The following is a 13,799-nucleotide window of genomic DNA, read 5'->3' as shown; positions in this document are numbered from 1 at the left end:
TCGATCACCTCGATGCAGCAGCTTGATTTTAAGCTGCGCCGGGCGATGAAAGGCCCCGCGAACTAGCCGATTCAGCCCTTAGAAAGCGTCTGATCTTTCAAATGCTACAATGTGATAAATAACACAGACAAATAAAACTGAAGCAAATAAAGGCAAACAGAAGAACCAACCTTGGAAGGGAGAGAGAGAGAGATGGGAAAAACATACTGTATAACGTGAGTGAGGGACTTACCCGCAAGCCAGCCAGGAAACTCATTCGACCGGAATTTTTAATGACCTGACCCGTTTAAATCCGATACCTGTTTAAATCTTTCCCATCCACCAATACACCCAATTAAATTCAAATGGTAATTGTACCCACATCAGACAGCTTTGGAAGGTCAAAACACAATTGGTGACACATCGTGTTAATACGGTGTTAACAGAGACATTTAACAAGCGCTTAACAGTGACACCCCCACTGTCTCGCGGAAAGTGGAAATTTTAATCTTTTTTTCCCACCCATTAATCTTCCCCACCTCTCAAAACATTGGGGGGGGGGGGGGGTGGACACGTGTCCCCCAGGATTTCCGCCCATGCTCCCAGCAACTCTCTATTGTCACCGCAGGAGATCAACAAGTATTTCTACCCCTCTTCTTTCACCTCCATTCTGGAACCCAAAAGCCGGTCCAGGTGAGACAGTGGTTTAGGTGCATCTCTTCCAATCTTGTGTCTTGTATTTGTTGCTCTCGATGAGGCCTCCTCTATAGCAATGAGACCAATAGTAGACTAGGTGGCTGCTGCCCTGAGCGCTTGAGCTCTGTCCGTTAGAGCCAGCTGGAGCTCCCTGTTGCGAGCCACTTAAGTCCCACTACTTATTCCCATGCAGACCTTTCTGTCCTTGGTCTTCTCCACTGCCAGAGTAAGGGCCACATGCAAACTGAAGAAACAGCACCTCATATTCTGCTTGGGTAGCCTACAACTCAATAAGCATGAACATTGAGTTCTTCAATTTCAGGTAAATCCCTCCTTCCTTTTCAGTCCTCCCCCACCTGCACACCAATTTATTTCCATTCCCCCGCTCCTGTCACCTAGTTCCATTCCCCCCTCACCCTCTCCATCTGGTCACCTCCCACTGCTCTCTATTCTGCCCCCCCTATTTTCATCCCTCCCCTCCAATTTCAGTTTACCTACCAACCTCTCTCTAGTTTACATTTCACTATCAACCTTGCTTCCTTTGAAGATTCCACCATTTGCACCCATTCATCTTCTCCACCTCAAGCCTTAGTTGCTATCTCTACCCTTCGGCCCTCTACCCGACTCATCTGCCATTCCACTACTCCTTACCTGCATCCACTAGCTCCACCCCTTCCCCCGTATCTCTCTTCCCAGCTATGTTCCCACTTTCCAATCTCTGTCTGAAAGATGGTCCCAACCCAAAACATCATCTGTCCATTTACTTCCTTAGATGCTGCCTGACCTATTGAGTTCCTCCACCAATTTGTTTCATTATATTTCAGCATCTGTAGTCTCTTGTGTCTGGATTTCTAATTTGTTTGGTTTATAATTTCTATTGAAGTTATTAAGAAACTCCTGTTTTTAAAAGTCAACATTTTATTTGGACTTTAATATAGATTTTTGCAACTTTGAACATGTAACTCAAAAATATTGTGTAAAAAAGCATAACATGAAAATAACACTGTAAAACTAACATAACATGAGAAAACAGGAATTTTGTTCAAAAACAATAATAAGACAAGTAATGCACCTTTAAAGTTAACAACATACTGTGCAGCATATTATTATTAAAAAAATACAAGATCATAACACAGTATTCTAATAACTATGGCCATATTAGCATTATAATATGCTTTGCTGCAAGATGAATTTTTTTACTAAACACTTCTGTCTATCAGTTGATGAGATTGTCACTCTGCAATGATGATATCACACTCTCGACAATCTGTGTTATTTTAATTAATTATTTTAAAACCACTATGCACGTATCAAAGATTATGGCAGGTTGCAATTTAATTGCAAGACTTATATCTAATCATCCGAATCTCAATGCTAATTCCAGCTTTAGCACACTCACAAATACCCGTAATGCATATTACATGGTTTGATATCAATAAATTGTTTCCCTCTATAACATTAAAGTAGCAAAAAAGAATTCTGAAGGAAGGCAGCATCTGTGGAGAGAAATGGACAGTCTACATTTTGAGTCAAGACCCTTGCTTGTTCACTGTCCATTTCTCTCCACCGATATTGTCTGATCTGCTATGTTTCTCCAGCAATCCGTTTTTGCTCCAAATTCCAGCATCTGCAATCTTTAGTGTCTGCAAAAAATCTAAGAACGTCAGCTCCATTTACTCTCTCCCATTCCATCCTTTCACACTAACAAAATGATAAATGTTAATAAGCACCCATCAAACCTCGCTTCTGAACAGTAACATCGTTAAAAACTTTACAGAATTCAGAGATAATTAACATTTATACACCAAAAATGTAGACATTTGTTTTATTCCACAAAAAAAGGTTATTGTAAGGATTGTATAATTTCAAATGGAGATTTTGTAACTTGTTCTTTGTTTTTTTTTACCTTTGTGTCTGGTCAACAAGAAATTTGCCAAATAGATACTACAGGTTGCATCTTGCAGCCATCCAAATGTAACTGCATGCCCAATTTTTCATCCTATCAGAAAGTTTTCATTTTTAAGTTAAAGGAAGAGTTTTAATTCACTGCTGGACATGGAAATGGATGCATTTCACTTCAGCATTGTACAAATAATACAAGTGTGACTACAAATACTTCAGTATCATATGAATAATGTAAGTATGACAAAGCATGTAGTCATGTTTATAATGGCTTCAAAATCATTGTCCTAAATGGTGGATGACTATTGTGCACATATTCTTCAATGTTATAATATATAACTGGTAATTGTGCAGAGCAATAAATGAAAAAATATCACTGTGGTCCACATTAAGTACATGATTCAGCTGAGTGCTGCAACTGATATCGTACTCAGTATACACAATGTTACAAAGATTCTTTATACATGGCAACAACAATATTTTCAGTTATTCTCCTAATGAACAAAAGAAATTAATAAGTTAACCGATGGAATATTGTATTGACATCAGTGCCAGACTGATTCCTATAAAATACCTCTCAATGCGTTCGAAGTTAAAGTTAATAATTCCATCAGTAGATTTAGCTAATATCAATGGGACAGAGCTAAGTGTTTTTTTGTACAATTCATAATGACTTCTACATTAGTCAGCAAGGTATCTGCCATTGTTTTCATTTGTTGAACAGTGCTCCCAATTAATTTCAATAATTCAGTGATAATCTAATTCTGTATGAACATATTCTTGAAAGATAGGAATATAAAAAAATTAAAGAATTGTACAAACAGAAATGAAAGGATGACCTACTATTAACAATATCAGTACGCATATTATAACTTGAACAAATGACAAAAATATCACTTGAAAATTGTAAAATAAAATATAAATATTTGTGGATATGTAAATATTCCCTATCCTGTGAAAGGTTTTACTAAATAAGTAGAAAGTAGTTTTAAACCATGTTGAAGTTCTTTCGCAAGATAAATTGTAATTGATTTGTTAAAAACCTGGATCTGAGCTTAGATTCTGACAGACTGAACTATTTGTCAACATGTTTGCTGTAAAATTATAGAAAGGTAATAAAAAGATTTTAAAAATAAATATTTTCCAACATAGTTTTCTGTTGAAAACAGGATTCTTCTTGTTTCAGCCAAATCTATCAGATCTTATCAAAGTATGATTTAGAAACTCTGTTTAACTTTATACAGTTACCTTTTGTAAATAATAGCAGAATAGTGTGCATCATATGCAGGTAACTTGGGGTGTTTCTTCCTCTTGATCTAGCTGCCCGTCATCCAAGTCTTTGAGAACACTCTCACTACTGGGCATCCCTGAAAAGCCTTCATGTTGATTGATAGTTTCTTTGATCCAGAAGGTTTTCTCCGTGGTACTACAGCAATGTTCAGCAGATTCTGAAGGCTTATTTTTACCAGTGTTCACACCCACGTTTCGATTCCAATTTCTGCTTTTTTCATTGGTTTTAGGCTGCTGAGTAGATTTTTTCTGTAAAGTAAGTCTTAATAAATTGGCTTGTAGAAATGGAGAGTACATTTTTGTTTTACTGAGCACATCTAAAGGTAATTTTTAACATAAGCAATTAAATCACTTTTCCTCATTCACTGTTAATTTGTTCCTCTTCTTGTTAATCTAGTTCACTGTTAATGTCATCTTACCAGTTACTATCACTTTTCATGAGTTTATTGAAAGTAAATATGCTCGGCTGTCATCTATAAAACCATTTACTAGAGAATTTTTTAAAATGAATATAAAAGTACATGACCATAGGTAATTAGAATATATTTACACAGAGAGAGACAATCAAAATGTGCACTATGGTCTGTTGGGAATTCTAGATTCTCTGAAATAAAAACAGTAAAAAATATCAGAACAATCAAAACAAAACAATGATGCTTCCAGAAATGTAGGTGATCAGAATTAATAAGGATTTTGAACTGTGATAACTCACATCAGCAGGGGAGAGAGTAAAGACAGAAGTGAAGATGGAGGAATCGACATTGGTCTGCACTTTTAAGAGAAAAAAAGCACCACGTTTTAAAATGCTTTGCGTTAGCTTCCATGATCACTTGGCTACTGATCCTAGGAATGACAGAACCACAGCTTATCTGATCTATCTTGGTATCGCAAAGGATGGCTATGGATGGTGATATACAGGGTTACCCTCTGGCCTTCAAATGAACAGCAGAGAGAGAATCAAGTGGCCGAAAGAATGTAGGACAGGTATGATACCATAGTTAATTTTATGGTAGAAGATCTGCAAAAAAACAGGGCCGTTTTGGAATAATTCTGTTGGTGTGATTTCATAGATTTCAAGTCTATGAACTGGGAGTAACTTATCAACAATTTGTATTGACCACTTTTAACAATGTAAAATATACCAAGGTACATCATAGAAATTTTGTCAAATAAAATCTGATTAATGGACAACCAAACATTTGATCAACAAGGAAGGTAATTATAGAGAATCTTGAAGGAGGATACCAAAGTGGAGAGCCGGAAGGAAAATGTCCAGAGCTTAGCCCTAATGGAGGCCCTGGGAAGATTATTTAACCGTCATACTTCAGACTAGAAGCTAGAAGGAGACCATCACTTTTCTTGAGTAGTCTTTAAGGAGAAACATAAGGTATGTTACCATACTGATGTCCCAGGGACATGGTGGCTGCCAATCTGTGAACTTTCCCAGTTACTTCACAAGTCAAAAAAAAAGGTACAGTACATTAAAGGAGATGGTATTACCCACAAGCACTCAACATTAGTGATTGTATGATTCCTCCGTAATTCAAAACCCTTAATTACGATGAGCTCCATTACACGTTAATGTGCGATATGGTGATGAATAAGATGTTCCCTTTTGAAGATTCTTGACATATTTTAAGGAATTGCGAAGGAACTAAATCTAAGGGAACAGAGCCATGGTACGGTTGAAGGATCCATATGCAGCTATCTATTTTTAGTTGGAGACTAACAGAGCACCTCGCCCTTATGCAGAGGAAGAGGGCTCCTTGGGGCACCAAGAACTGTTTTACATCAGTGACAATTTTCAAACAGCCACTGTGACATGGCTGTTCAGGCCATCTTCGTGTGTGGCTGCATCAGGCTGTCAGTAGAGCCGAAGCACGTGGGCATTAAGTGGCATTACCAGCTGAGGTTCTACCCGTCCCTGATGTTGCAAAGGATGGCCTGGCAATACCAGTCAGCTGGACATTGCCAAACCATCTGTCCTTCGTGGAAAGGTTCTTTCGCAACCAGACCTTCGGCCACAATCCATCGGGCAGTGGTCTGCATTGACTGCAGGACTTGATGGATTCTGTGGCGTGATTCCTTAAGCAGACTGCCCAGCTTTTCTGGCAAAGTGCCTCATCGCCCGAACTCACCAACAAGCACCAAGACCTGGCTTGGCTGACAGTGAGAGGGGCCCACCCAGTCACCGTTAGAATCTTAGCACGCTGCTCTCGGGATGGCTGCTATGGAGAGGAGACAATTGCCCACCTATTTGCAGAGTGTGGATTTGCAAGGAGTCTGGAAATGATGCAAGGGTCCTTGTCACAGTTTATCTCAAACAGCTCTATAACAGAGAACTCTAATTTACAACTGTTCCAATCTAAATATTCTGATTAATGATCCAAGGGACATTAGTTCACATTTCACTAAGCAGCAGAGGAATTTAAATTTATTAATTAAACAAATTTGTAATGGAGTGTATAAGTAAAAACCCATCCGGTTCATCAATGTCCATGGGGGACGGAAAGTGTGTCATTCTTATCATGTAAATGACTCCAATGTTGCTGTCTCATAACTGTACTCTGAAATGCCCTCAAGATGGCCATTCAGTGCCAAAGTAATTTTGGTTGGTCAAGAAAAGTTGCATTTGCCAATCATATTCATATCCTGTGAATTAATTAAAAACCTCCAATTCCTTCACCTGCAAATATTGGAACTAACATGAAGATTTTCTACTTTCTATTTTGCTTTGGAAAATACAATTCACATGAGTATTAAAAACATAATTACAATAGCAATAGTAAACAAAATATTACAGTGTCCTTTGACATAGCCTACCTCTGCCTTTTCCAGACGCAGATCATGGCTTGCTATGGCAGATCTCTGTAAGAATATTACTTGTTTTGTTGCTAAATTTCCTTCACTGTAAACATGAAATAAATGGCATTATATACAAGATCTGGAACGATTATAACAATGAATCTAGTATTAATGGATGGGATTTATATAGCGCCTTTCTAATACTCAAGGCGCTTTACATCGCATTATTCATTCACTCCTCAGTCACACTCTGTGGTGGTAAGCTACTTCTGTAGCCACAGCTGCCCTGGGGCAGACTGACGGAAGCGTGGCTGCCAATCTGCGCGTACCACCAATCACTCACACACATTCACACACAGGCAAAGGTGGGTGAAGTGTCTTGCCCAAGGACACAACGACAGTATGCACTCCAAGCGGGATTCGAACCGGCTACCTTCCGGTTGCCAGCCGAACACTTAGCCCATTGTGCCATCTGTCGTCCCACGTCCTAGTATTAGGCACAAAGGGTCATTCAAAGCATTATCCATGGAAAAGAGAAAATGAATAAGTAAACCTCTAGTCTCTCTTTAGCTTGCACTGCAATTGCTAATCTCACCAAATGAAGTGTTCCATCATACCGAGACTTCATGGCTGCATTCATAGTTTCAATGTGGAAGGCACAGAACGACTAAAATAATACTTGTTAATTGTCCTGACCCATGCAGGTGATGAGAAGATAACAAGATAATGATAAAGGCAGTCACTTCTCCGTAATGAAGAACTGATATAATTCCATAATCATAAGATAAAAGATGTAATGGACGAATAAACGTCACTTTTTAACAAACATATTTTTAAAATTGACATGCATTCTGTCTAATCTGTTCTTGAAATAATGACTGTTATTGCTTGAAAATAGCCTGTTTGTTGCTTGGGCCTTTTACAAGTGAATCAAAACAATTTATAGTACTGAAGAAGGCCCCTCATGTTTGTGTAATCGTACAAAGAGCTATTTAGATCCAAATAGGTTACAACACATCCAATGTCCACCTGGTGCTTTCAAAATGAGGATTTGTGCTCCACTAAACTTTCAGACAGTGAGTTCCAGATCTTCATCACTTTTTGAGATAATTCTTCAGTTCTCCCGATTCTTCTATAACTTATCTTAAGTATATATCCCCAACCATTATACTTCCCTAGGAGAATATGTTATTTCCATTCATTTGTTTATGCTTACCATATTTACTTAAGAATACAATAGTATACTTCTTACCTGGAATTGTCATGTAATATTTAAAGTGAAAAGTCAAAATATTGTTCTTTATCTTAAATATTTCTCACGTGATTTGTAAAAAGTACTTCAGCAAGATAGTCAAACAATTCTCCATCAATATATGTACCTGTCATGGCGAATGATAGGTGTGGCTAGCACACAAGTAACCAGCCATCCAAATTCAGCCAGTGTATGTAGCAAAGGACCATAATCAGTCTTTACTTCACAACCCTGGAAAAAAAATGGGTGATTAACTAATTCAATTATTCACGTAATGCTGCTCATCTATATATCTTATCTTATCTTTCTTATATTACTAAAAGTCTGTTCTTGACCGGTTTTGGCGATCTGTGCTGCGATTTCCGAGAGAACGCCGCCACCTAAGGCCGTCATTTTTGGCCACCTGGCTCAGAGCCCCCCTCCGCCGCATGTGTGCCGAGGATTTTTCCAGTCGATGAAAAATGACAGATATATTAATGATTTTACAAAATTCCCCATTCTCTCTGCTGCCCCCGCTGGCGGCAGGGGGGATGGACTATAAAACCAGGAAGTGGTGTGCCTCAATTAGTATGCAAGCTGGAGGAAGGCAGAGGGTCACGTTTCTCTGAGCTGTGAATAACACTGAACAAATGTCCACACAACTGTGAGTAAGTACCCTTAATGTGGTTTGAAAATGAAAATATGGTTAAAGTAAAAAAGCACTGCCTGCAAATGGTTGTTTGGGGGGTTTGGGTTGAAATAAAAAGGCACTCTCTCTCCCCCCCCCCCCCTCCTCTCCCCCTCCCCCTCTCCCCCTCTCCCCCCCCTCCTCTCCCCCCCTCCTCTCCCCCCCCCTCCTCTCCCCCCCCTCCTCTCCCCCCCCTCCTCTCCCCCCCCTCCTCTCCCCCCCTCCTCTTCCCCCCTCCCCCTCCCCCCCCCTCTTCTCCCCCCCCCCCTCCCCCCCCCCTCATCTCCCCCCCCGCCTCTTCTCCCCCCCTCCTCTCCTCCCCCCCCCCCCTCCCCCCCCCCCCCCTCTTCCCCCCCCTCCTCTTCCCCCCCTCCTCCTCTTCTCCCCCCCTCCTCTCCCCCCCCCCCTCTTCCCCCCCTCCTCTTCCCCCCCCCTCCTCTTCCCCCCCCCCCCTCTCCCCCCCCTCCTCTCCCCCCCCCCTCCTCTTCCCCCCCCCCTCCTCTTCCCCCCCCCTCCTCTCCCCCCCCCTCCTCTCCCCCCCCCTCCTCTCCCCCCCCCTCCTCTCCCCCCCCTCCTCTCCCCCCCCCCTCCTCTCTCCCCCCCCCTCCTCTCCCCCCCCCTCCTCTCCACCCCCCTCCTCTCCCCCCTCCTCTCCCCCCCCTCCTCTCCCCCCCTCCTCTCCCCCCCTCCTCTCCCCCCCCCTCCTCTCGCCCCCCCCCTCCTCCCCCCCCCCCTCCTCTCCCCCCCCCTCCTCTCTCCCCCCCCCTCCTCTCTCCCTCCCTCCTCTCCCCCCCCTCCTCTCTCCCCCCCCCCTCCTCTCCCCCCCCCCCCCCCCCCCCCTCCTCTCCCCCCCCCTCCTCTCCCCCCCCCCTCCTCCTCCTCCCCCCCCCCTCCTCTCCCCCCCTCTCCTCTCCCCCCCTCCCCCTCCTCTCCCCCCCCCTCTCCTCTCCCCCCCCCTCCTCTCCCCCCCCCTCCTCTCCCCCCCCCCCTCTCTCTCCCCCCCCCCTCCTCTCCCCCCCCTCCTCTCTCCCCCCCCTCCTCTCCCCCCCCCCTCTCCTCCTCCCCCCCCCTCTCTCTCCCCCCCCCTCTCCTCTCTCCCCTCCCCCCTCTCCTCTCCCCCCCTCTCCTCCTCCCCCCTCCCTCTTCCCCCCCTCTCCTCTCCCCCCCTCTCCTCTCTCCCCCCCTCCTCTCCCCCCTCCTCCTCCTCCTCCTCTCCCCCCCCTCTTCCCCTCCCCCCCCCTCCTCTCTCCTCTCCCCCCCCCTTCCTCCTCCCCCCCTCCCTCTCCACCCCTCCTCCCTCCCCCCTCCTCTTCCCCCCCTCTCTCTCCCCCCTCCTCTCCCCCTCTCCCCCCCTCTCCCTCTCTCCCCCCCCCTCTCTCTCCCCCCCTCTCCCTCCCCCCCCCCCCCCCCCCCCCCTCCCCCCCCCTCCTCCCTCCCCCCCTCCTCTCTCTTCTCCTCCCCCCTCCTCTCCCCCTCTTTCCCCCTCTTCCTCTCCCCCCTCTCTCTCCTCCCCCTCCCCTCCCCTCCCCCCTCCTCCCCCCCTCTCCCCCCCCCTCCTCCTCCCCCCCCCTCTCCTCCCCTCCATCCCCTCCCCCACCATCCCTCCCCTAAACCCCCCTCCCCTCCCCTCACCTCTCCCCTCACCTCTCACCCTCTCTCTCTCCTCCCCTCCACCCCACTTTCCCCTCTCACCCACCTCCCTCTTCTCCTCCTCCTCGCCACCCCCCCTCTCCCTCTTGCCCCTCTCGCTGTGTCTCTGCCCCTTCTCTCTCTGCCCTCAATCTCTAACCCCCCCCCTCTCCCCCCCCTCTGTAGATGTGACTGCAAGTTGGGGGCTATGCGTCAGTAGATAGGATGGTTATGGGGTAAAAGGAGCAAATTAATAATATTAATATAATATCAAGGGGGGTGATTAGCGTGAGTGCGGGGGGGGGGGGTGGGGGGATAGTTAGTGTGTGTGACGCTGCATGCCGCCTCCCCCCCCCACAACTGCACGTTGGGGGAACAGACCCAACGGGTCTGCACTTGGTCTAGTATATATATATTACTAAAAGTCTGTTCTTGACCGGTTTTGGCCATCTGTGCTGCGACTTTCGAGAGAACGCCGCCACCTACGGCCGTCATTTTTGGCCACCTTGCTCAGAGCCCCCCTCCGCCGCATGTGTGCCGAGGATTTTTCCCGTCTATGAAAAATGACAGAGATATTAATGTTTTTACAAAATTCCCCATTCTCTCTGCTGCCCCCGCTGGCGGCAGGGGGGAGGGACTATAAAACCAGGAAGTGGTGTGCCACACAGTCTCTTCAAGATGGAGGAAGGCAGAGGGTCACGTTTCTCTAAGCTGTGAATAACACTGAACACATGTCTACTCAAATGTAAGTGCCCTTAGTGGTTCTAAAATGCTTGCAGAATGTGTCTATTGGTTCTAAAGCTTGCAAAAAAATGTCTATTGGTTCTAAAGCTTTCAAAAAATGTTTATTGGTTCTAAAGCTTGCAAAAAATGTCTATTGGTTCTAAAGCTTGCAAAAAGTGTCTCTATTGGTTCTAAAGCTTGCAAAAAATGTCTATTGGTTCTAAAGCTTGCAAAAAAAGTGTCTATTGGTTCTAAAGCTTGCAAAAAATGTCTATTGGTTCTAAAGCTTGCAAAAAGTGTCTCTATTGGTTCTAAAGCTTGCAAAAAATGTCTATTGATTCTAAAGCTTGCAAAAAAAGTGTCTATTGGTTCTAAAGCTTGCAAAAAATGTCTATTGGTTCTAAAGCTTGCAAAAAATGTCTATTGGTTCTAAAGCTTGCAAAAAATGTCTATTGGTTCTAAAGCTTGCAAAAAAATGTCTATTGGTTCTAAAGCTTGCAAAAAATGTCTAATGGTTCTAAAGCTTGCAAAAAAATGTCTATTGGTTCTAAAGCTTGCAAAAAAATGTCTATTGGTTCTAAAGCTTGCAAAAAAATGTCTATTGGTTCTAAAGCTTGCAAAAAATGTCTATTGGTTCTAAAGCTTGCAAAAAATGTCTATTGGTTCTAAAGCTTGCAAAAAAATGTCTATTGGTTCTAAAGCTTGCAAAAAAATGTCTATTTGTTCTAAAGCTTGCAAAATGTGTATTGGTTCTAAAGCTTGCAAAAAAATGTCTATTGGTTCTAAAGCTTGCAAAAAAAATGTCTATTGGTTCTAAAGCTTGCAAAAAAATGTCTATTGGTTCTAAAGCTTGCAAAAAGTGTCTCTATTGGTTCTAAAGCTTGCAAAAAAAGTATATTGGTTCTAAAGCTTGCAAAAAAAAGTCTATTGGTTCTAAAGCTTGCAAAAAAAAGTCTATTGGTTCTAAAGCTTGCAAAAAAAAGTCTATTGGTTCTAAAGCTTGCAAAAAAATGTCTATTGGTTCTAAAGCTTGCAAAAGATGTCTCTATTGGTTCTAAAGCTGGCAAAAATGTCTCTATTGGTTCTAAAGCTTGCAAAAAGGTGTCTATTGGTTCTAAAGCTTGCAAAAAATGTCTATTGGTCCTAAAGCTTGCAAAAAGTGTCTCTATTGGTTCTAAAACGGTTCATACTAGTGCTCCAGAAAGCCCCCCCGTCCCGTTGGCTTGGGTGTGTCTTGAAATTGAAAGGCACTACTTACTGCAAAAGGTGGCATGAAGTTAAAAGGCACTACTTACTGAAAATGGTGGCTTGGGAGCTTTGGCTTGAAGTTGAAAGGCACTATTACTGCAAATGGTGGCTTGGTTGCTTTGGCTTGAAGTTGAAAGGCACTACTTACTGCAAATGGTGGCCTGGGTGTGGTTTGAAGTTGAAAGACACCACTTACTGCAAATGGTGGCATGAAGTTGAAAGGCACTACTTACTGCAAATGGTGGCTTGGGTATGGCATGGATGTGGCTTGAAGTTGAAAGGCACTACTTACTGCAAATGATGGCTTGGGTGTGGCTTGAAGTTGAAAGGCACTATTACTGCAAATGGTGGCATGGTTGCTTTGGCTTGAAGTTAAAAGGCACCACTTACTGCAAATGGTGGCATGTAGTTGAAAGGCACTACTTACTGCAAATGGTGGCTTGGGTGCTTTGGCTTGAAGTTAAAAGGCACTACTGTAAATGCACTTCCTGTTTGCACTGTATATTGATTTTAGATAAAACGCTACCACTTACGGCTGTGATTTTTGGCCATCTTACTCAGTCCCCCTCTGCTGAGCAGATGCAGAGAATTCTTCCCATCAATGAAAAATAAAAGTGTTATTTGTTTTTTTAAAAATGTTGAGAATCTCTCTCCTGTCAATCACTCCATGAAAGCCACACCTTTTCCGGTGGGGGGGGGGGGAGGAGGGGTTATAAAACCCGGAAATGTGGGTATGGCTCAGTCTCTGCAAGATGGAGGAGGGAGAGGTCACGACTCGCTGTCTTTAGTGGCTTTGCACCCTACTTCAAATGGTATGAAACTGCACTTGAATTTGGTGGCCTTGCACCCTGCTAGAAGTGGTAAAAAACTGCACTTGAATTTGGTGGCCTTATACCCTGCTTGAAATAGAATTTCAAGGATTAGCCGTGAGTCAACTATAAGCCCACCAGCCGTGAGTGAGTGAGTTGTCAGCACAACAGACTTGATTGAGTGAGACGCCAGCCCAAGAATCCATTTGGCGCACAATTTGCATACTAGCCCTCTGGCAACCAGTCCCTTCAGCCCACAACACCCATACTAGCGCTCCCGAAAGCCCCCCCCCCCCCCCCAAAAACTCCCCACCAATATTAGAATTGGTGGAGAGGTGGAATATTGCGTTGGATTACCAGCCCTCCTGTGTGATGCTGGGACCCAACGGGTCCCACTTAGTCTAGTTTTATATATAGACACGGCAATTCTTTTTTAAGGACCATCCAATTATCTTTTAAATTATACCACTGATTCATTTACCATCAGGCTTTCAGGCAATAGATCATTTCAATTTGCTGTATAAAAATAATTTCTCAATTTTCTTCTTTCAATTATCTTACTGTTGCTAAAGATTTCTGCTCTGCAATGAAATATTTCTCATTCGCACCATCAAAAACCCTCATAATTTTGAATACCAACAAATTCATTACATTTTTTTCTCAACTGGAAGAATTGCTAAGTCATTATAAAAGCAAAGATGGCAGCAATTTTCAATGCCAGTAAGTCGGCATCATTTCCCCAACCAATGGAGTACTGGGAGACAACCTGATCTTCCAAGCACTTTGTTCGATAGAGTCC

General features: G+C 43.7%; 1 protein-coding gene across 1 annotated transcript in view; it reads right to left on the bottom strand.

Moving 5' to 3' along the window:
- Positions 1-1,575: 1,575 nt before the first annotated feature.
- The window catches only part of rftn2 (raftlin family member 2), a 42,492-nt gene continuing 30,268 nt past the window's right edge, over positions 1,576-13,799 (bottom strand). Inside the window, exons 8-10 of the mRNA XM_033023700.1 lie at positions 8,052-8,155; positions 6,691-6,775; positions 1,576-4,116 (exon numbers count right to left, since the gene is read on the bottom strand). Of these exons, the coding sequence (XP_032879591.1) occupies positions 3,856-4,116; positions 6,691-6,775; positions 8,052-8,155 (450 nt within the window). The 3' untranslated portion in view covers positions 1,576-3,855. The remainder of the gene's footprint in view (positions 4,117-6,690; positions 6,776-8,051; positions 8,156-13,799) is intronic.

The sequence above is a fragment of the Amblyraja radiata genome, chromosome 7 (genome assembly GCF_010909765.2).
Source record: "Amblyraja radiata isolate CabotCenter1 chromosome 7, sAmbRad1.1.pri, whole genome shotgun sequence".
Classification (NCBI taxonomy): domain Eukaryota; kingdom Metazoa; phylum Chordata; class Chondrichthyes; order Rajiformes; family Rajidae; genus Amblyraja; species Amblyraja radiata.
This window is presented reverse-complemented; position numbering and strand designations above follow the sequence as displayed.